Source organism: Phaseolus vulgaris, chromosome 2 (assembly GCF_000499845.2).
Source record: "Phaseolus vulgaris cultivar G19833 chromosome 2, P. vulgaris v2.0, whole genome shotgun sequence".
Classification (NCBI taxonomy): Eukaryota; Viridiplantae; Streptophyta; class Magnoliopsida; order Fabales; family Fabaceae; genus Phaseolus; species Phaseolus vulgaris.
The window spans coordinates 35,548,294-35,570,125 of NC_023758.2; the positions used below are offsets into that span (position 1 = coordinate 35,548,294).

General features: G+C 31.5%; 2 protein-coding genes and 1 pseudogene across 5 annotated transcripts in view; 1 reads left to right on the forward strand and 2 right to left on the reverse strand.

Annotated features, from left to right (window-relative positions):
• Positions 1-1,915: 1,915 nt before the first annotated feature.
• Positions 1,916-5,188, forward strand: LOC137811714 (WD-40 repeat-containing protein MSI1). The gene is made up of 5 exons (XM_068613549.1): positions 1,916-2,831; positions 2,930-3,082; positions 3,683-3,807; positions 3,898-3,993; positions 4,713-5,188. The coding sequence occupies exons 1-5, from the start codon at positions 2,160-2,162 to the stop codon at positions 4,942-4,944; spliced, it is 1,278 nt and encodes a 425-aa protein (XP_068469650.1). The 5' UTR covers positions 1,916-2,159; the 3' UTR covers positions 4,945-5,188.
• Positions 5,189-7,516: 2,328 nt separating this feature from the next.
• LOC137811715 (glycerol-3-phosphate acyltransferase 9-like) overlaps positions 7,517-21,832 on the reverse strand; it is a 33,717-nt gene continuing 19,401 nt past the window's right edge. Inside the window, exons 1-13 of one of the 4 annotated variants that reach the window (XM_068613552.1) lie at positions 14,457-14,555; positions 14,073-14,250; positions 13,875-13,932; positions 12,848-12,966; positions 12,244-12,343; positions 11,341-11,436; positions 11,144-11,240; positions 9,221-9,308; positions 9,054-9,150; positions 8,796-8,881; positions 8,577-8,696; positions 8,393-8,491; positions 7,517-7,803 (exon numbers count right to left, since the gene is read on the reverse strand). In XM_068613552.1, coding sequence (XP_068469653.1) covers positions 7,755-7,803; positions 8,393-8,491; positions 8,577-8,696; positions 8,796-8,881; positions 9,054-9,150; positions 9,221-9,308; positions 11,144-11,240; positions 11,341-11,436; positions 12,244-12,343; positions 12,848-12,966; positions 13,875-13,932; positions 14,073-14,194 — 1,131 coding nt within the window. In that variant the 5' untranslated portion in view covers positions 14,195-14,250; positions 14,457-14,555 and the 3' untranslated portion in view covers positions 7,517-7,754. Of the gene's footprint in view, positions 7,804-8,392; positions 8,492-8,576; positions 8,697-8,795; positions 8,882-9,053; positions 9,151-9,220; positions 9,309-11,143; positions 11,241-11,340; positions 11,437-12,243; positions 12,344-12,847; positions 12,967-13,874; positions 13,933-14,072; positions 14,277-14,382; positions 14,556-21,832 lie in introns of those variants that run through there. The other 3 variants (XM_068613550.1, XM_068613551.1, XM_068613553.1) reach the window with 3 other exon arrangements.
• LOC137809848 (probable CCR4-associated factor 1 homolog 11) lies at positions 15,591-16,435 on the reverse strand (annotated as a pseudogene).

Sequence of the window (21,832 nt, forward strand, 5' to 3'; positions counted from 1 at the left end):
TTCACCGAGTATTTCATCTATATTCTTTTCGTTTTTCCTTATATATATATATATTATAAAAAGTAATACATTTATAATATTTAGAATCTTCATATTAATTAATGTTAGGAATGAGAAACTAAATCTTGATTTATGAATAAACCAAAATTTAATAGGTTTGATTGATGTTTTCAATCTGGTAACTCTTTGATATGTCCTGTTAAGTTGAAGGATTAAAAATAGTTACTAATCTGTTTTTTTTTTTAAATTCAAAATTAAAAAAAAATTAAAGTTATTTTTTATTATATTAGTTGAATGATGTAAATATTTTGAAACTTAAATTATTAATAATTATAAATTAAATTTCAAATATTAATTATAATAAAATAATTTAATATATAAAAGTAATAATTATTTTAAGATATTAATTAGTAAATTAAAATTTTAAAATATGATTAAAAAAAAATTAAAAGAAAAGTTGTTGAATTGAGAGTTGACAAAAGCAAGACCATGTTTAAATTTTTGTTGGCTTCATTATAATTTTGATTTCAATACTTTAAAAAACTTGATTCTTATTTTTTTCCCCTTAAATTTAGTCCATCACTTTTTAATTATTCACAAGTTGGATTGCTCATTTTTTTACCTAATTTTAATCTTTCATAATTTTGTTAATTTTTCAATTTTTTTTCTTTGAACATGTATAAGGGAAAAAGACATTCATGACTATTTATGAGATTGAAAATGACAGAGGTAGGAATTATTGTTAAGTGTAATTTGATAATGATTCAAAATATTTTAAAATAAAAAATTGAACAAAATTTCATATAACTAAAAATTAAAGAATTTAAATTACTATTTTTTTTAAAAATCAAATAATAAGAATAATTAAAAAAAAATTAAAGACTAAAATTTCAATTTTATAAAATATAAAGAGTAAAATTATAATTAAATTTATTTCTTACATTAAATTTTGGACATAGAAAAGTTTGAATTGTTGTCACCAACATCACCCTTTATATATGAAATTTTTCTGACAGGGATTTTATCCTATTCTCCTTGAACTTTTCTTTCAAGGAAAGTAAGAATAAAAAATCCATTATCTAGATAAATTTTTTAATGCATCCCTTATAAACTTCAATTTTTTTTTTTCCTTTAGAATATTTCAAAACACTTCCAGATTAAAGATAAATATTTTTTTTTAACTTTATTAATGTCTGATAGGACTATGTCTACCCACCAGACTGTTCTACCCCTCAAGCACGAGAGCTGAAATATATAATTTTTTTTAAAAAGAAACACACATAAATTATTTTTTAAAATTTTAAATAAAATAGTTAAATAGATAACTCAAAATTGTGTATTCATAAAAAGATTTTTTGGCTGTTTTTCACATACATAACATATCAGGCACCCATATACAAAGGCAAAAAGACTATTTTATTATTAGAAAAATACATTATTATTTTTTTATTCATAATTTTTAAAATTTTATAATTTAGAACATTTTTTTATGAATTCAATAATAGTTTTAGATTGTATAATTTTTAATACTCCTTTCTATAATATATATTTCAGGTTGTACAATTTAAAAAACATTTTTAAATTTAAAAACATTTTTTAAATTATATAATTTAAAATGTAATTTTATAATTTCAAAAGATATTTTCAGAGATCCAGAAATAATTCCAGAATACATAATAAAGGATAATAAAGGGATGCTATAAATTGTACAATATAAAAAATAAAAAAAAAAGTGAACAAAAAATTCTAATATATATCAATAGGTAGAGTTGAAATTATAAAAAGTAGGAAGGTGCAGGAAGAATTGGCTATACTTTTTACTAAATGAATGGGCCCAAGAATTTGAGGCGGCCCAACTAAAAAAATTTGATTATTACAATATATATATATATAAAATATAAAATATATGGTAACCGGTTGAGTAGAAATTGAGTGAGGGGCGGGAGCGGGCAGAAGAGAAGTGGTACTTGTTTAATTACAATCTTAAATCTTAGGGTTCTCATTCTCACAACATTCTTCATTTCCCCTTCTTTTCTTACTTCTCACTCTCACTCTATCTTCTACTATTTATCCAATTTCCCCTTTTCTTTGTCCTTTTTCTGCTTTGAATTGCAGAAGATTGAGGTCTGATTGTTGGGATTGGAAGAGAGTGAGTGTGGATGGGGAAAGAGGAGGAAGAGATGAGGGGTGAGATTGAGGAGCGTCTTATAAACGAGGAGTACAAGATATGGAAGAAGAATAGTCCTTTTCTCTATGATCTCGTCATCACGCATGCCCTTGAGTGGCCTTCCCTCACCGTCGAATGGCTTCCCGACCGCCATGAACCACCCGGCAAAGACTACTCTCTCCAAAAGGTTATCTTGGGCACCCACACCTCTGAGAATGAGCCCAATTACCTCATGTTGGCCCAGGTCCAACTCCCTCTTGATGATGCTGAGAACGATGCCCGCCATTACGACGACGACCGCCCCGACATCGGCGGCTTTGGCTGTGCCAATGGCAAGGTTCAGATCATCCAGCAGATCAACCATGAGGGTGAGGTTAACAGGGCTCGCTACATGCCCCAGAACCCCTTCATCATTGCCACCAAGACTGTTAGTGCTGAAGTTTATGTCTTTGACTACAGCAAGCATCCCTCCAAGCCCCCTCTTGATGGGGCCTGTAACCCTGATTTGAGGCTTAGGGGTCACAACACTGAGGGTTATGGCTTGTCCTGGAGTAAGTTCAAGCAGGGGCACTTGCTTAGTGGTTCTGACGATGCTCAGATTTGTTTGTGGGATATTAATGCCACTCCCAAGAATAAGACCCTCGAGGCAATGCAGATTTTTAAGGTTTGAACTGCATCTCTTGCTGCTTTTTGGTTGGGTTCGGTTAGGTTAATCGGTGGTTTTGTAAACTGTGGATATGTTGTTGTTGTTGTTGTCACCAGGTACATGAAGGTGTTGTGGAAGATGTGGCTTGGCATTTGAGGCATGAGTATTTATTCGGTTCTGTGGGTGATGATCAATACTTGCTTATATGGGACCTTCGAACGCCGGCTGTCAGCAAGCCTGTTCAATCTGTTGTTGCTCATCAAAGCGAGGTGCGTTGTATTGAAAAAAATAGATAATTCTGTCAAAATGAGTATAACCTGTGGGGGAGTAACTTGTCTGTTTTAGATTTAGATTTGCTTCTGTTCGATACCAGTAAACTTGGGTGAAGGAATTGGAGTTTCCAGTATTATTTGGTGATATTTTTCTGAAAATGCTACCATTCACTTCTTTTGATTGAAATATACAAATTCATGAGGTTGACCTGAGTCACTAACCACAGACATTAAATCCAAATGGTGTTGCTGATAGAACATTGAGGACAATATTGGAATGAAAGACTTAACAAGCTAAACACAGATTTTCAACTGTAAGATAAGATTAAAGAACTGGTCATATTACTCCTCTCTCAAGTTGGGTGTTCATTCTATTTCACTTCTATGGCTTTTCTTTCTTTTCATGGAAGCTTTTTAGCTCTATTTTTCATTCTGTCTGCTCCTGTAATGCTCTTTGATATGCGGTAGTTGCTTGCATCATTTTAGCTCTGCTATGTTCCCCATGTTATGGTGGGTTTTCAATGTTTCAAAGCTGCTAATATTCTTCTAGTAACCGATAAAAGTTACTTATTTTTTTTATCTTGGATATCTTATCAGGTTAACTGCTTGGCCTTCAATCCCTTTAACGAATGGGTTGTTGCTACTGGTTCTACGGATAAAACTGTGAAGTTGTTTGATCTGCGGAAGATCAGCGCTCCTCTGCACATCTTTGATTCTCACAAGTAATTCTCGTCTGATGTTTTTGATAATTGCTCTATTTGAAGTTATATTTAGCATTTATTGATCTGGATTGTTGTTCGTGGGTCCAACAGGGAGGAGGTTTTCCAGGTTGGTTGGAATCCAAAGAATGAAACTATCTTGGCTTCTTGTTGTCTGGGTAGGAGGCTCATGGTGTGGGATCTTAGCAGGTATTGCTTATCTCTGGACTTCTAAATGAATTTATTAATATTTGTTGTCCCGAAATGTATCTTGAGAAAGCATATCACTGACACTTCTCCTAAAGTTTAAGTATTTCCTATACTTTGTTCTATGGTGTTTTTGATCCACTTTGACCAAGTTGTCATGAGTACTCCTCCCAAACCCAAAGACTAAAATTTCTAAGACTTTCGCATCTGGGGTTTGTTAGGAATTTTGAAATCTATTCGTTTGTATTACTGTATAAGCCCTTGGGATGGTTGAATCCTTGTCATGCAGTCTAATAGATTCACGTTACATTTGAGGAAAAACGCTTCTTAAGAATTCAGATTGCTTTTACATGTTCGCCAGTATTAAAAAATCATGTGTAAAACCTTTTATCCATTTGGATGATTTGGGGTCTGCATGTCTCTTGGATGATAGTGCCCTCTCTTTAAAGAAAATTAATTGGATAACAATGTCTCTGTTTGCCCACTAGGACTTAGTTTTAGTGCGGTTTTATTAGTATACAGGGATTCAACATTTGTACCTTTGTAGGTGGTAATGGTACTTGTAGCTCAAATGTTTCAGCTGCTGAATGTTCAATGATTACTAAAGGATTGTTTTTCTGCTGAAAATGAATTATTAAAAGTATCAAAAGTTAACATCATATCATAATAAATCACAGATTTCAAACATTTGGTTAACAAGGTTCCACTAATTTGTTTGGCAGGATTGATGAAGAGCAGTCACCAGAAGACGCGGAAGATGGTCCACCAGAATTGCTCTTTATTCATGGTGGTCATACAAGCAAAATATCTGACTTTTCCTGGAATCCATGTGAAGATTGGGTTGTTGCTAGTGTCGCTGAAGACAACATACTTCAAATATGGCAGATGGCGGAGAACATATACCACGACGAAGATGATCTGCCAGAAGAGTCAACGAAGGCCGCAGCTTCATAATGTAATTGATGGACATGATATTTAGCATTTAGTGTAGTGTTGAATACAGGTTGAGTGTTGCACACTTGGGGAGCTTTTCCACATTAATTCGTGTTGTTACTTCGTTCTTCACCTTAGTTGTAGCTGTGTTTTTTGTAAGGTGTGAACTATGAATGATATAATTGCCTTCACCAGTAGCATGGTGAACAACCGAGACGTAGGTGTAATTTTGGATGGTAAAGGTTTCCCATTTATATTTACAAAATGTCATGTCTGATTATCATACTGCTCATCATAATCCATCTGCGCATTGTCCCAAAAAATCTCCATTCCACTTTCTAAAATTCCTAAAGTCTGATTTCTCCAATTTTGTCCATTTCAGGAAATATCTAAAGAAATTTCAGGTGTTAAAGTGAGTTTGCCATATCTGTTTTAAATGCATTTTGCAAATATTTTGGTCTGTCATAATCCCTCTAGTAAATAGCTTCCACTTTGAAACTTCAATTCTCGTCTTTGAATGTATAAACTTATTATTAATAGACATGTTCAATGTATCAATTTGAACAGGTATTTTAACCGGCTGAATCACTAGTCTGATTTTAAAAATAATACTTAACTTTCATTTCGTATTTGTAATTTATAAACCAGTTATACAAATAGAGAGTTTAATTCAAATGAAATATATCAAAATAATTATGTTAAATTAAGAAATTACGTTAATGTCTATTAATAACGACACATTTATGTAAAAATAAAAACAAATTAATATAATATAATGTGATTGGTGAAATGTCAAACTAATTAGGATTCGAAATTTCATACAAATGCCTGGAAGAGAATATATTTTATTTTAAAAAAATAGAAATTGCAATACATGTGTTTTAAAAAATAATATTATTTTTATTATTTTTAAATATAATTATTATTTTATAAATGAGTTAATCCATAAGTTTATGAACGGGATAAAAGTGACTCAATTTTAAGTCCCAATTATTTTAGTCTAATCTAATCTAACATATTTCACAAGTTTTTGGGCTGAAAATGTTGGATCAAGTCTATCTTAGTAATTTTACCAATGATTAAGTGTAGGTATATTCTTCCTACATTTCTTCTACACCCTCACAAACATAAAATTTTCCATTTTGTTATTTTTTATTGTAAAATTTAGAAGTGAAAAAGGCTTTCAAATTGTGTAATCTAAAAAGGCCTATAATCTTAAAGTCATTTTGACTTCCAAATTACATGATCCATAAAATCATTTTAGGTTCCATATTTCGAAAATTATTTTTGGTTTTAAGATTGATCAATCTAAGCTAGTGCAATCTCAAAGAAATATGACATTGTCTATCGAAAAAATGAGTGAAAAATGGTTGAGGTAGCTTTTATGAAATTCATAATCTGAAAGATACTTTCAGATTGTATAATCCAAAAGGGGTAAAATATTTTTTTTTTATCTTTATTGGACGGAGAAGAAATGTATGGAGATGAGGAAAAATTTAGGCAAAATGTGTCAAACATCCTATTCTAATATCTTCGAGAATTTTTTTCTTCATGATCTTTGATCCTCTTGAAATCTTCTTTAAAACAAACAAGTTTTTGATATTTGATAACTTATTTATTTACCTAATTCCTTTCTAATGTGAAAGCTAGTGAATCAAACAAGATTTTGATATATGATAACTTATTTACTTTCCCAATCCTTTCTAATGCGAAAGCCAATGAAACACCTTAAAAATTAAACTCTAATTTAACCGTAAAATCTAAAAAGTTAAAAAGTATATAAAATTTAAACATCCATAAATTTTAAAATGTTTAAAAAATTTATTGACAAATTATTTATAATTATCTTAGCCATACACTAATTATTGCATCATTAAAAATAACTATAAATAAAACAATTTCATTTCCTGTAAAAAAAAAATCAGTGTATTTTTTCTTAAGTGAAGTCTCTATTCTTGATAATAGTTTTCCTGTCCCACAACTTCACTGTTACATGAACTCTAAACATGATTTTTCTTATACACTCCTGTGTAGCATATGTATGACTTACCTATTACGGGAATAAAAAAAATGTTTTACCTATTTCAGAAATCTCTCACCTACACATTACACCAATTTAGAAAAAAAAAACGAACTATTTATATATGAAGTTACTTAATTTGACATGGAAAAAATAAGATAGGTGTCATATTTTAATTGGATAACAGTAAACACAATACCCATTCTACTACGTAAGTTTTTCCCTAAAAAAATCTCTTGATACACAAATTCAAAACAACTACGAAGCATCGAAAAATTATCTTACTTGGATTGTAAGGTGGGTTGTTATTTTACGTCATAATAATTTATTATTACAGAAGATAAAATTTAAAGTGTATTGTTTAAAAATTAATACATGCAGTATAATTAAAACTTTTTTTTTCTATTAATCCATAAAATTTAATCTAAAGAGCATTAGCTTCGGAAAAGTTTAGTATTCGGAGACGTTTTTTAATTAATATTACTATTCATAGCCAGTGTTTAGTGTAGAGCAGTTCTAGCTTACACAGTTGTAGGAACGAATTGGATGAGTCAGTTTGCACTAGTTATCAAGGGCCTGCAACAGTAGGATTGGATAGGCATGTCGAGATTCAAATTACCTTCACTGCAAAAGGTTTTCATAGCTAAACTAGTTCCTGTCAGTTTGTCCGTAACAGAGTGCAACAAATCATGGGAAAGTCTATGAGGTAACTTCATGTAAGATCGACATGCATAAATAAATAAACAAAATGCAAGTAGAATAGAAAAAAGGGCAGGAGAAAGCCCTTGCTGAAAAGGTAAAATGGTATACGTTATTTTTCCTCTAAGCGCCGCAGCACAGACTGAGCAAAGTTTTGTTGCCTACAAATGATTATGAGAATGACAGAGGTTAACATGATTTAAATTTCTCAAGAATGGGAAATGTGTGAACAGATCTAACAAGTTATGACAGGTTGGTACAAGCAAATTCAAGGAGACAGTTAATAACAAAACTCAGAAGAAAGTTTAAATTTTAATAAAATATATAACATATTCTGTATGGAAAAGTACATACATGAAGTGCTGCCAACGACACAAGTTTCATGTGTAGCCTAGGTTGCGAGTCATTTATGGAAAGACATGTTTCATTATTACACAAATGTCACTTAGTTTTCACTTCTCAAATATTAGATAAATTATGCTCCCATCCCCAGTACCCTCCTTTTAATCTTAAAAGGTAACCAGCCTTTTTCCATAGAGAATAATGTGTTACACTTTAGTCTATTTTAACTTGATCAAACTTCTTGAGAACATCTTCTCTCTCCCTCTTTGATTCTCACATGCATCATTGCTAGCTAATTATAAAGCTCTACTATAGACTGCTGGACTTGAAACAAAATTAACTGACATGCATAGTTCTAATCATAAAACCTTGGCGACAAAGACTTGAGAAATGAGAAATTTAACTTACTTGCTTTCTCTGTGTTTTGGACTAGGGCGAGAATACTTCAAATATCCATCCCAAGGAACCATTTTAAGCCCAGCACGATGTGAGATTATGGCTCTCACCCTATACCATTGGAATGATATATACTGTTTTAATTCCTTGCAGCTAAACATAGTGGTTCATACAATAGGGAACAAAGGTCTTTTACCTCTCTGCAAATTCAATGGATGTCTCTCCTGGCTTCAAGTTTTGTGGCTCCAAGTACCAAACATCACAAACTACAGCCCAAGATGTCATTAATTGCAAGAGATGAGTGGTGAATGATTGTCTGAAAGTGTAACAGATACAGAAACTCTTATCCAGCAATAAAAGAAAACATGAATGAATAGAAACAGAAATAATTATCATGTAAAAAGCAACTTCTTACTGTCGACTATTCCAAAAAGCATCTACGAAAATTTTATTGTACTTGATTGCAACTGGGCAAACTGTGCAGCCAAGTTCAAATGCACCCTAAACATCATTAAAATTAGAAGAGACTTCAATTATATTTAGAACTTTCAGACTACAAGAATTAGAATACAAGTGGATGGAGACAAAACTAAAGAGGAAAAGGAAAGCCTATTGTATAAGTAAAAGTGTAAAACTAGGCATTTCACATTCAGTGCAATTGCAAAGCCTGTACCTTCTTAAACATGACAGTATAGTGATTATTTACACAAGTTCCTTCAGGAAATATAAGAAGAGGGTTATTGTTAGCTCCCTGGACATGTTCCCTCAATCTGAAATATGAAAAATTGCGTAAGAATAAGATTTTAGATATACTCTCCCAACATTTTCAATTATACTTACTTCCTTGCCACAATTTCTCGATCCTTCGCCTCTGTACGATTGAACCAGATACACCCTACACTCTCTAAAATAGTGCTCTGCAATAATCCTGTGATTGAAATTCAGAAATGCATCAGGCATAACTTGTGAAGTGCTCATCGAACTTGAAGGAAAGTAGATCTGGATGAATAGATAATTTAGTAACAAATGTACAGTGTACTACCATAGAAAGATGCAGTAGCACCTAGCATGATTAATTTGGTTGAGCGTGAGAAAATCTAAGGACGACGTAGAGTTAAAGTAGATAAAATGGAAGATAATCTGATTATAAGTGAATCCATGTGCATGTAGCTGACCCCGCGTGGGTTTGTTTAACCTTTTAAAAGAAAATGATGTTTAAAATGAAAAGATCTTCCCTGTCAACTAGTAATTTTCTCAACAATTTCCACCTACAACTCTAAGGTCGGAGCTCTAACAAATAGGAACTTAGGTATTATGGGTGTTTGAGTCCCACATTATGTAATAAGGAATGCTCGGGTGGATGTATTTAAGCGCTTGAGTCTTCTTTCTTAGTAGCTAGCGTTTTGAGGGTGGATTCCTCAAGTGTTTAGGGTACTTACCAATTGGTTGTTGATCTTTTTGAAAGGGCTGATTTCTTCTTCCTCCTTAACCACTAGAGAGGAGGCCTAGACTCTCCCACAACAATCTGACTTCCCTCTCAAATCACAAGATAAAAATCTCCTTCCTAATCCCTTTTCCTATTTACAGGCAACATGTCTTGTTTCTCCAATTATCTCAGCCCCCCACAACAAAACTCTATTTATTTCTACTACTAACTATGGGGGTTACCTATCCATTATTACTAGTCGCTATCAACTGAGTAGTTTTCGGAAGGTCTGTCTGTACCCAACTTCCAATGACCACTACAAACCATCATCGAGCGAATGGGCAGATTAAGGTGGTAAAAAGATGTTCGGAGGTTAATTTGCATTGCTTGAGAGGTACAAAGCCAAGACAGTAGCCATTGCATTTAGCTCAGGCTGAATTTTGGTTCAATACTAGTTACTAAGATGTCTCATTTCCGATCCTTGTATGGGCAAGACCATCCTCCTTTATTGTTGAAAGCAAACCACAATTCCTTCCAAAGTTAAGGAAGTCAATCAGCAGCAAGACACCTTGGAGATTAACTTCACCTCAAGCACAAGGCCAAATGAAAGGTATGCTAACAAGACACCTTGGAGATTAACCTCACCTTTCCTCCTCAATTCCATCCTGGGGACAATGTGTCACTTAGCGCTGGGGTACTATTGATAGAGTATGGCCCCCCAATATCTAAGGTCTATGAAAAGAGAACTGAGAGAAAGAGTTAGAAGGGCATCCCATGTAACTAAATTAATGTTTAGATAGTTTGTTATGTTCCTAACTAGAAGGCAGTTAGTACGAGCTAGATTACCAGGGTATATAGAAAATACGATCGGAAAGTAAGGGCCAGGATAATGTGGGCATCAGCTTGGCAGGGGTCAGGTTCCTAAAAATGCATGCGCATTCTGTTTTCTGTAACTACTAGTGAATAACAAATCTCTCGTTTTTCTGTTATATCAATCTATCTCTTATTTTGCTACACTCTACTACCAGCTCTATCAGTATACATCCTTAATTAATCTGAAGGGTCATTTGAACCTAAGTTTTTTTATTCTTGCACATTACGAATATTATTCACATTCTCTGAATTCAAAACAAACTTTCATTATGATAAGATTTAAAAAATATAAAGGAGATAGCTTATAAGAAGTGCAGAATTGTGTTAGCACCATTGTTCTTTAAAAAGCTGATTCACCCAGATACGGTGTGCCACAAGCAAATATAGAAATAAAAAGCTGTTTTGATGATAATGACAAGGCTCATTGTGTATCTAAAGGCAACATAATAGTACTATACACTAACCAACCCATCCAGGATGCTTCTGCATAATAACAGCAAATGCAGTCATCTGTTCTAAGATAATGAAATCAATCATGGAAGTATGATTGGCCACAAAAACCTGTTCAATAAAGGGAAATCCAGATTATCAATAAATAACATTCATATTTTGCTGGATATGCGAATAAAAAAACGGAAGAACCAATATACATCAGACAAACCTGTTTTGGTCGCACACTGGGCCTTGGCCCATGGTACTTGACAACCCCAGTCCAAGATGCAACAAAGAAACTGCACATCATCTCCACCAAACACCTCTGAAAGAAACGAGAATTCAGCAATTTAGAGTTAATTGATTTGATACACAGCACGTTAGTAGTAAATTTAAGTTGCTATCCGCCAAAAGGAATGAAAATAGAAAGAGTAAGATAGAAGTTGCATTCATGTTATGCCTTGATCTCAGCTGCATACAATATCTTAGAGTAAACAGGTATTTAAAATTAAAGGAAAAAAGTAAATTATGTCCTCCAGAAAATGGCCAAAATTTGTTTCATTGACCTACTAGGTTGACAACTAATTAGATTTAAAAAATCAGCTTCCACGTAAAAAATCCTTTTTTAACTCAGACAGTAAAATTAACAAAAAATAAAAGATAAAGCATATGGAACAAAAACATGATTTTCATGATCGATGAGGCAACTTTAATTGAAGCCAGACAATAGGTGTTTAAAATGAAAACCAGACGAAGTGAAGGCTTACTGAAACACTAAAATAAAAGTGGCCTATGAGCTGTAGCTCAATTGACACCAAGTCTCAAACCTCTATCCTAGTAATAATAAAAATAATAATAAAAAAATATAAACAATATGTAGAACACAAAATAATACCAAATATTTGGACCTTGACAACTGACAAATAGGATTTCATTCATAAAGTTGAGGCCCGGCCCCTCTTTTACTTTTTATGGACAGAGTTCACACTTCAGAGATGTCTTAAAATTTCAATATGGCGTTGGTTATAAAAGCCATTGAATGCAGTCTTTCCAGTGTGCAAAACAGAGAAACAGAAATCTGTGTCAAAAATTTTCTACTGGACATAATAGCAAGACTAATATGAATTGATACCTCAATCTTTTTCCTCAAATCATCGTTTCCTTTTAGGAGGCAGTGCACTGGAATGAAGAATGAAAGAAATATAATCCATCCTAATGTCAACACTAGAATTCTGCAGAGTCAAACAGGACACATCATATAGCCAGAAAAAGATTATTGAGAACTGAGGCATTAACATGAGAAGCATAAAAGAGAAACTAATAGGCCAAACACAAACATCATGTTTGAAGTCACAAAATTTGAAAATTAATTTGATTTATAATTTTTTTTTTCTGAAAGGAATTGCTTTGATTTTGAAATCTTTGTGATTTAGTTGTGCACATGCAAAAGTCTGCTCATAATTTCATGAGACATGGGAATCAATTTTTAAATCAAATTGGTTTTATTTTTTTGTTATCCCCAAAGGCAGGGAGACAAAAATTAAATTTAATTAAATCTTAAGTTCGAATCATATCCTAATAGACTTTTCCTAAAATGCGTCCAGTCTCGATGCATCGTACAAGCAAATGTAGCATTGAAAATTAGCTTGGAAAACCATAGGATTGAATGATTTCCAAAGTACTAGTGCATCATCATGCGTAACATGTAAGTATATAAAGAAAAGGAATAGCCTAACCTAATAGGGAAAATAATCAAATATCGAATCACAAGTCCACAGCACCACAAAGGAAACAAATAAACGTTCCAGTTCCAAGGTTCTGGAGGATTTGATTTGAAGCACCTTGTGAATGAATCCTATCCAACATAAAATTCAGTGAGTAACCAAAATGAGAGTGATATTTCAAGAAAAAATGACATGTGTGATGGCTTCAGGCTTGGACATATAATCTGAGAATTACACAGAAATATAAATATACAAGACAAGAAATCACAGTTCCTCTCTGCTGGATTTCACCTGGAAATGGGAATTTTGGGATCAGTATGAAATTGCAGATCATACTAGCTGGTCTGTAGGATCTCTGGTCCGGTTTCGTGACCCAGGATGAAAAACAAAACCTGTCTTATTCCCTCATTGGTGGACTCCTCTCTGCCTAATAGTAACCCTTCTTTGCACTCTCTAACCTATCCAGCTCCCTCACTTTGCGCTCTGGCCTCTGCCTTGTGTTTATGCACTTAGAATTCTGCCTTCATTGACTATATTGTTCTGCATACTCTGTTGTTGGTAGTGGGCAGTTCTCTTTCAATTTTATTTGTGATTTGTTCTTTCAGTTATGCTATCAAAAAAATCATGTTATGATATATTATGGGCTGGCTATATGTTAAGAATTCTGAACTATAGTTAAATATCGTGATTTAGATGTCATTTTTGTTATCTAAGTTATTTTCTATGCATATGTATCTATTGACAGTATAGTTTTATGTTGTAGCTAGGAACTTAGTATACATGTTATGATCCTGCAACTTACGATCATCCATCCCCTTCCGGATTCTTGGTAGGATCTCAATTTTGACAACATTGGGAGACGATCTATTGCATTGCAGCAGGCCAAGATTTAGTTTTAGAAAATGTTGAACACATCATGTTTGCCGTTAAATTCTCTCCATAACTATTCCATCATCAGCAATTTTCCAAAAGATAATAATTGACATACCAAAACCAAAAGGCAGAAGAACAGCATATGAAGACAAGGTCAAAACCTCACATCTACAATGGCACCTGCTGCCTCAGACAGACTAGGTGAAATATCGATCAAATCACACCTGAAATGACAACTTAATTCAGAACATAATCATCATGCAAACAGAAAACTACTCCATTTTCATTGCCCCTTATCTTGGAGAATCTAAGCAACAGTTAAAGCAAGACAAGAAAATGAAAAAAAAACAGCGGAGACACTTACAGGCGGAGCTTCCCTTGCCGTTCATGTTGAACACTGGATCCAGAGGGTAGGTAATCCTCAATGTTGGGCCGATCAAGGTCCAATTCAGAACTCGACGATTTGAGTTTCGCAGTCCTATTCATCTTTGTTACGCTACCACAACAACCAAAATTGCGTGACTAAAGTAGACCTTTAGATCCTGAAACACGCATGGTGAAAAAATAACTGATTCAATAAAATGTTCAAAGAGTTAGTCAACAAATTTCACCATAATTCTATAATTTAATTCCATCAAACAGCTTCCATGCAATGAAGTAAAAAAGAAGAAAACCTTAATGTAGGAGATGGCATTGGGAGGAAATCCCGAGAAAGAGAGAAAAAAGTGATGAGAGAGAAAGAGCTCACGATCTAGGGAATAGAAAAGGGATGGGAGATTGCAGAAACTAACTCTAACCAGATGATGGAACCAAGAGTGTCATGAGCATGGCTGACTGTAATTTCCGGGATGAATTAAGGGTAATTTTGTCCTAACCAAATACCATGTCATTCGAAGTCGTTGGGCGAACATTCCTACAGCGCGCGTAACTAATTTTTTAAGTTTTTTTTTTATATCTCTTTTCCTATACAATTTTGCAATTTAGTTACTTTTTATTTCTCTTCCTTTCTCTTCTTTCAAAACTTTCTTTTCCATAAAATATCAATATTTTTTTAAGAAAAATATATATAATTTAAATAAAATAATTCTTTTATTTAATATTATTTAAAAAATAAGAAAATAATTATAAATTAAATCATTAAACCTTACAAATTATTTCTAATTAATTATAATAGAATAATTTAACATATAAATACTTTAATTTATTTAATTAAATATATTAATTGTCAATTAGAAATTTAAAATTATATATAATTAAATATGATTTAATATATATATATATATATATATATATATATATATATATAATTAAAAAAAATGACAGACCAAAATCAAACTATTAAATTATATCAAGTGAGTTTTTTTGTTTTATTTTTAATTATAACTGTAAATCACACTAAAAGGAGCCCTATTGTACCATCTACTTATTATTAGATAACATTTATTTAAGAATGCAAAATAAATAAGTTTTCATTATAATAATTTATTCCATCACAACATAAATATTACTGGATTCATAAGAAAATGTTAAGCATTACAATATTGTTTTTGTTATATGATTTGTTTGATTGAAATTAATTTTTTAATATAAATCTTAATAAATTTATGGACTCATACATCTATTTATTCAATCTTAAATTGTTTGATTTTATTAATTATTATATAAAATGAAAATAAATAAAAAATACTAAACAAAATAGTACAATGATGAAGTCATCTAATTTGCAACTATTAATATTATGAAAGAAGAAACATAAGGGTGGAAAAAAAGAAGAGAGAAAGGTAGGATAAACTGAAGTGATATATATTATTGTAGAATTTGGAAATTACATTGTAGTGAAAAGAGAAGATAAGAAAAGTAGAAAGATGGTAAAAAGGGAAAATTAAGGCATCTCTAAACCATAAAGAACGCCTGCATGTTTTGACAAGTCAAACTTTATATGAAAATAGAGAGTTTTAATTTTATTAAAAACATGGAGAGTGACTAAGTTATCGGAGCCTGCATGATGACTTCTTCTGCCACTATTATCCAAACCTAGAGAGTCAGAAACTTTGTCTAAACCTTCGTGAAAGTTTGGACAAAATCTGATGAAATGTTTAACGTCGTATACTCTATATCCAAAGAAGAATTTGACCAGTTGAAGAAAGTCACACAAGTTTGTAGGTAGAAATGGTTGCATATAAAAAAAAGCGTTGGCTCAATATCTTCACCATGTACCCAAAATCATAGGTACTATGAAAAGCAATCCACTGAATATTATTGTTGCAGAGGAGTCCTGAGAACATCATCAACTCAGCAAATCGCATAATGCTCACTCCAAACTTTCGATTCTTGTCAAAATCTATGCCTTGACGTCGGAGGAGGGCGATGGAGTGAGGAGCATGAGTATGTTGTGTCACATCAAACTCACAGAAATTGAATTCCCAAATGAAGCGGTTGGAGGTTCCAAAGGTTGGAAGGTTGCCGTGGCCGTCTGAAAGGGTGAGGCCCACTTGAATGAGATGCATACTGTCCACGTTAGCTTTCATCACTGCGTAGTTATTTTGTGGTTGTCGGAATGCTGGATGCGACTGAAAGACGACGCCAGGGAACTCTGTATCCATTGAGATGAAAGGGTATAAGGCAATGACAAAACGAATCAATGACAGAACGAATCAACTCGAACTCCGATTCAAGGTTGTAAGACCACACTGATCTTGTCATCACAGAATCGCTAGGGTGAGTCATGCTGTTGTTGCTTTCTATTTTCATCTCTCTTTCTCTTCCGATATCTCTTTCCCTTCCAATCTCTCTTTCTCTTTCCTTAAAGAACAACAAAACAACTACATCAATCCTTCTCACTACACTACTTTTATAGTCCAATCAGACATAACTTATAAAAGATAATAAGATATAAATGATTTCTTTAATCTAATCTTATAATCACACTTATTATTTATTTATGATATGATTCAAGATATTAATTAAATATATCAAGATTGAGATTGCATTTTCCTTTATTGAAGTTTCTTAGATTTTAAAAAAATATAAGATTACGCTCTGAAATCTTATCTTCATTAAATTTTATCTTTTTAATACATATTTTAAGAGTTAATCATTTTAGAATCACATATCATTTATCTTTTCTATCTCAACGCACAATTAGATCTAATTATCTTATTTATTTTTGAGCGAGATATATTTAAAATGTAAATATTTATTTTCTGAGGAGATGATTATATATGTATATCATAAGTAACTTATCTATATTTTAGGAGATTGATATATTTAAATTGCATATCATTATTTTATCTATTTTACGTACATTTTTTTAGCTGATTTCTAAAACTATTCAAAAAAAAATAATCTATTAAAAAAAATAATAATCAATTATCTCAATTTTGATAATGTATATTTAATTAATATATGATATAATAATAAATTTAATTTTTCCGATTGTGTTTCTAAATTTAATAAATAACAATATAATTAATTACAAAATTGTAGTTATTTTTTTCAATTTTTTTTAATAAACTGTTTACAGTATGATCTTATATTTTTGATATTACTCTTCTATCACCTATAACAACTAGGCGATTTTATTTTTATATATTTATGATATAAAAGTTCATTAAAAACGTGATTAACTTTTTTAATAAAACCATTCATCAATTATAATTGTATTAAACTTGTAATTTAAATATAAAGTTTAACGATAAAACTAAAATGTAAAGGCATAAAATTTACCTTTCAATCATGAACTATATTCCACAAACAACATAAAGTGTACATTAAAAAAAAACACATTTTTTTAAGTTAAAACTAAAAATGACAGACATTTACAGCCTAAATTTCAATTTATTTAAAACTATTTATCTTGTCTAATACAAACTATATATAGTTATAAAATGAAAATACTGTACAAATTAATTTAATCAACATAAATTGGTCAGACGATATTTATTATAAAAAAATACATTGATTATTATGTATAATTTATACGTTTTACTTTTATCTGATAATTAAGTGGTAAAATGAGCAATTAAATATTTTTATTTGAAAATATTCTTTTGTTTTATCTTTATATCTATAGATTTATTCTTTTATCACAAATATCTTTATATCATTCTCAGTTTTTCAGTTAATAACTTACTTTAATTATTTTCATATATTACTTTTTGTTTTATAATTTTGAATGATGGGAATATAATTTATTTCTACTACATCACAATTTTATTTTATTTCAAGAATTATTGATTAGAATATATTAAAATTATATATAGTAACAATTTGTCTATTATTTTTGTAACACCCTAGAAAATATATTTAACCATTACAATACAAGTCCTATTGATTTCTATACAGACTTGAAGTTTTTCAATACATTCCTAATACATATACAAAGGTTTGGTGTCGGTTGCTCCCATTGATCCCTCTAAAATTTTATTCAGTTCTCTTTTTGTAAGACATTTGTATCTGTCAAACTCAGTTTTGGGAATCGTGTGGATTGCTGTGGTAAGGGAGATCTGGAATCATAGGAATAAGATCATTTTCAACGGTGGAGTGGTGGATCACTCTGAAATCTTTTCTATGGCCCAATTGAATGTTTGGTCTTGGGTTACATCTAAAGTTCCTGCTGCTCATTGATAAAAAAAAATAAAAAAAAGTTCCATACCATTTTCATCTTCAATATAATTCAAAATGCAATCCATAACATTCAAAATCCTATTTAACATTAAAAAAACAACACTTAAACACTAAGGGCTTGTTTGGTTCCAGGGGTGGTCCTGTTGGCGATGACGGAAGTCACAACATCACCCCATTTGGATCCATGAATTGTTGCGGGTGAGGATGGAAGGAAAGAGAAATGAGAGTGAATTTGGGTTCTCTCCAAAGATGAAGAGAAAGTTGAGCTGAAGAGAGGGAGTGCCACGTCATTCATAGTAAGTTACTTTGGTGTCCTTGCTTTTGTGCTGAACAGTGCCCCTGCATGCATGCCACATGAAAGCTTCAGATTCCTGACTTGGCTCAGGAATCGTTTGACCGTGTGTGAAACTGTGAAAGGTGAGTGAATGCAGTGGGTGAGGTAGGTGGGTGTGGAATGAAGCTGACTATATAACACGAAGCATGAAGGTGGTTCCTCCATTCACAGAAAAGCAAAGAAAGCGAGCCTTTAGAGAGTGTAGTGTAGTGTGGTTGGAGAGATTCGTAAGCCATCATAGTTTGTGTTAGGGGCTTGAGTTACGTATAGCTTGTTCATCTCACGTCCTGGGTTCATCTCTGTGGTTCATCTGGGTTCATCTGTGGGTTCGTCTGAGGTGAGAGCATGTCTTTGAATGGTGCATAATCGATTATGGCTGAATTAGAACTGGTCACATAATCGATTATGGTGAAGATAATCGATTAAGCAAAGTTAGTAATCGATTATCTGTAAAAAATTTCAACCCATAATCGATTATCTGAAGTGTGGAAAAAGGGTCATAATCGATTATTTATTGTCATAATCGATTATGCTTGATTTTTGCCTACTAACATAATCGATTATCCATGGATAATCGATTATCCTATGTATATAACTGAAGGGATAATCGATTATGTTCTAAATTTTTTGAAATTCTGTGTTTCTTATTTTGTTTTATGTGGTTTTCAGGCACTGGTGTTCGTCATCCTATCAATCATCTTATTGTGCTGTTCTTGCTTATCTTCAGGTTTTTAAATTTTTTTTATGTAAAGTTATGTTTTAGTTAATTATGTTAAAGAGTTAGTAAATTAATGTTGGTTGTAATATAATTTGTTTAGACTTTAGTTTAGTTAATTATGTTAAGGAGTTAGTAAATTAATTCTTTTATTTGATTTATTGTTTTAATTTTTGTAGATAGTTATAATTTTTCTAAGATTTAAAAAAATATTTATTTGTATGAAATGAATGATTTAGAGAATGGAAACAAAAATTTGTAAAGTTTAGGTTTTTGATTATAGTAAACATAAATTATTAATGTTATAATTAAATCAAATAAAAAATTATTGTAGTGATTAAAGAAAACTGAAAAAGTTTAGTTAAATATTGTTTATAAGAGAATAGATTTATTTATTTAAAATGATTGGACAAAAATTATTAATATTATCATTAAAAATATTAAAAAAAAATGTTTTAGTTATTTTTGTTATAAGATTTAATTGTTTATAAGAAAAAAATTAATGTTTTTAAAATGAATATTTTTACAATTGGAAATAGAAATTTGTAATTTGTGGGTTTTTTAAAAAGTAATTGATATTTTAGAAGTTGTATTTTTAATTGATATTTTAATAATAAATGTACAAAGTAATTATTTACTTAAAAATAAATTGTTTATAAAAAAGATTTACAAAATTTAATTTAGACATAATGGAATTCAAAATTTTAAAAATATTTTTATAGGGTTTTATTTTTGTAGATTTAACATAATTTATTAATGTTATAATTAAAAACATTATAAAAATGTTGTAGTAATTAAAAAAAACTGTCAAAGTTTTGAGTAGAAATATGATTTTGACTTAATTTTTTTTAATTTGTATTTCACATTAATTATTGGTGTTAGAATTAAATGTTATAGTAATTTAAAAAGTCAGAAAAATTTTACATAAGAAAAATTTTATTTGTAAATAATATTTTTACAAAATACAAATAAAATTTGTTAATGTTTAGTTAATATTTTTTGAGATTCTACATAAATTATTTGGTTTGTTTATATTTATTTGTTGTTTGATTAAATTATGTTATTGAATGATATAATACTTTTTATGAATTTTTTTATTAAAATTAATTAAAAGTACGTTTTAGGGTAACTGTATTGGTGTACTTTTACACCGATACGGTAACCGCATTCGGTATGAATTCGGAAAGAAATTATGACGAGGCAGAGATGATACACTTTGAGGAAACAGTTGCAATTTATGACGATCTTGTTGCGACGAACATGAATTTAATTTCACAAATCGAAGAACAAATAAAAAAAATAATGAAGGTGCATCAGTCATGATTCTTTGTATGATTGCTTTTGGATTGAAATTGTTACGCACGGTGCCTACTACAAGCAACTGTATCAGTGAGTCTGAACCACAAAAAGAGCGTCGCAGACAAAAATTGATGGAGTACTTGGTTCACACTGAACAATCTCGTCACATTATTCGCATGGGACCGAAAGCTTTCATTAAATTATGTGAACGAATACGGGGAACTAGACTTGTTAAAGATGCATATCGATCAACCGTGGAAGAACAAGTAGCGAAATTTCTACACATTATTGGGCATAATGTGAAGAATCGAAGTGTGTCATTCTTTTTCCATCGGTCTGGAGAAACAGTTTTCCGTCACTTTCATAATGTTTTGAGTGCAATTTTAAGGTTGGAGGGGGAATTCTTAATTCAACCAAATGGAACGGTTGTAGAACCACACATCCTTAACAACAGTCGATTTTTCCCCTATTTTAAGGTTTGTTGATAATAACATTACTTGAAATTATGTGTATTGTCTTCTTTAGTTTGTGTTTAATTAAAGTTATGAATTTTTGTTTACATTAGGATTGTTTAGGGGCCATAGATGGGAGTCATGTACGTGCTAAGGTTGCACGTGCTGATGCGCCTCGTTTTCGAGGGAGAAAAGATTGGCCAACCCAAAACATATTTGCAGCCTGTGACTTTGACATGAAGTTCACATATGTCTTAGCCGGTTGGGAAAGAATTGCCTCCGATTCAAGGATATTGAAAGATGCTTTGGTACGAGGCGATCCTTTGGTTATTCCAGAAGGTTAGTTATAGGGGATTGGGTGTGCAAAAAAATTAAAAGGTTGTAGTAGTATATACTAACCCAGCTTTCCACAATCTTTGTAGGAAAATACTATCTTGGTGATGCAGGTTTTATGTTAAAACGAAATATAATAACACCTTATCGCGGGGTGAGATACCATTTGAAAGAATATTCGCGAAGAGGGCCACAAAATGCAAAAGAGTTGTTTAATCGTCGACATTCATCACTTAGGAACGTAATTGAGAGAACCTTTGGGGTGCTTAAAAAACGTTTTCCAATTATAGCCAGTGGGACTGAGCCACATTATGATGTGGATACTATGACAAAAATTGTTTTAGTTTGTTGTATTCTGCATAACT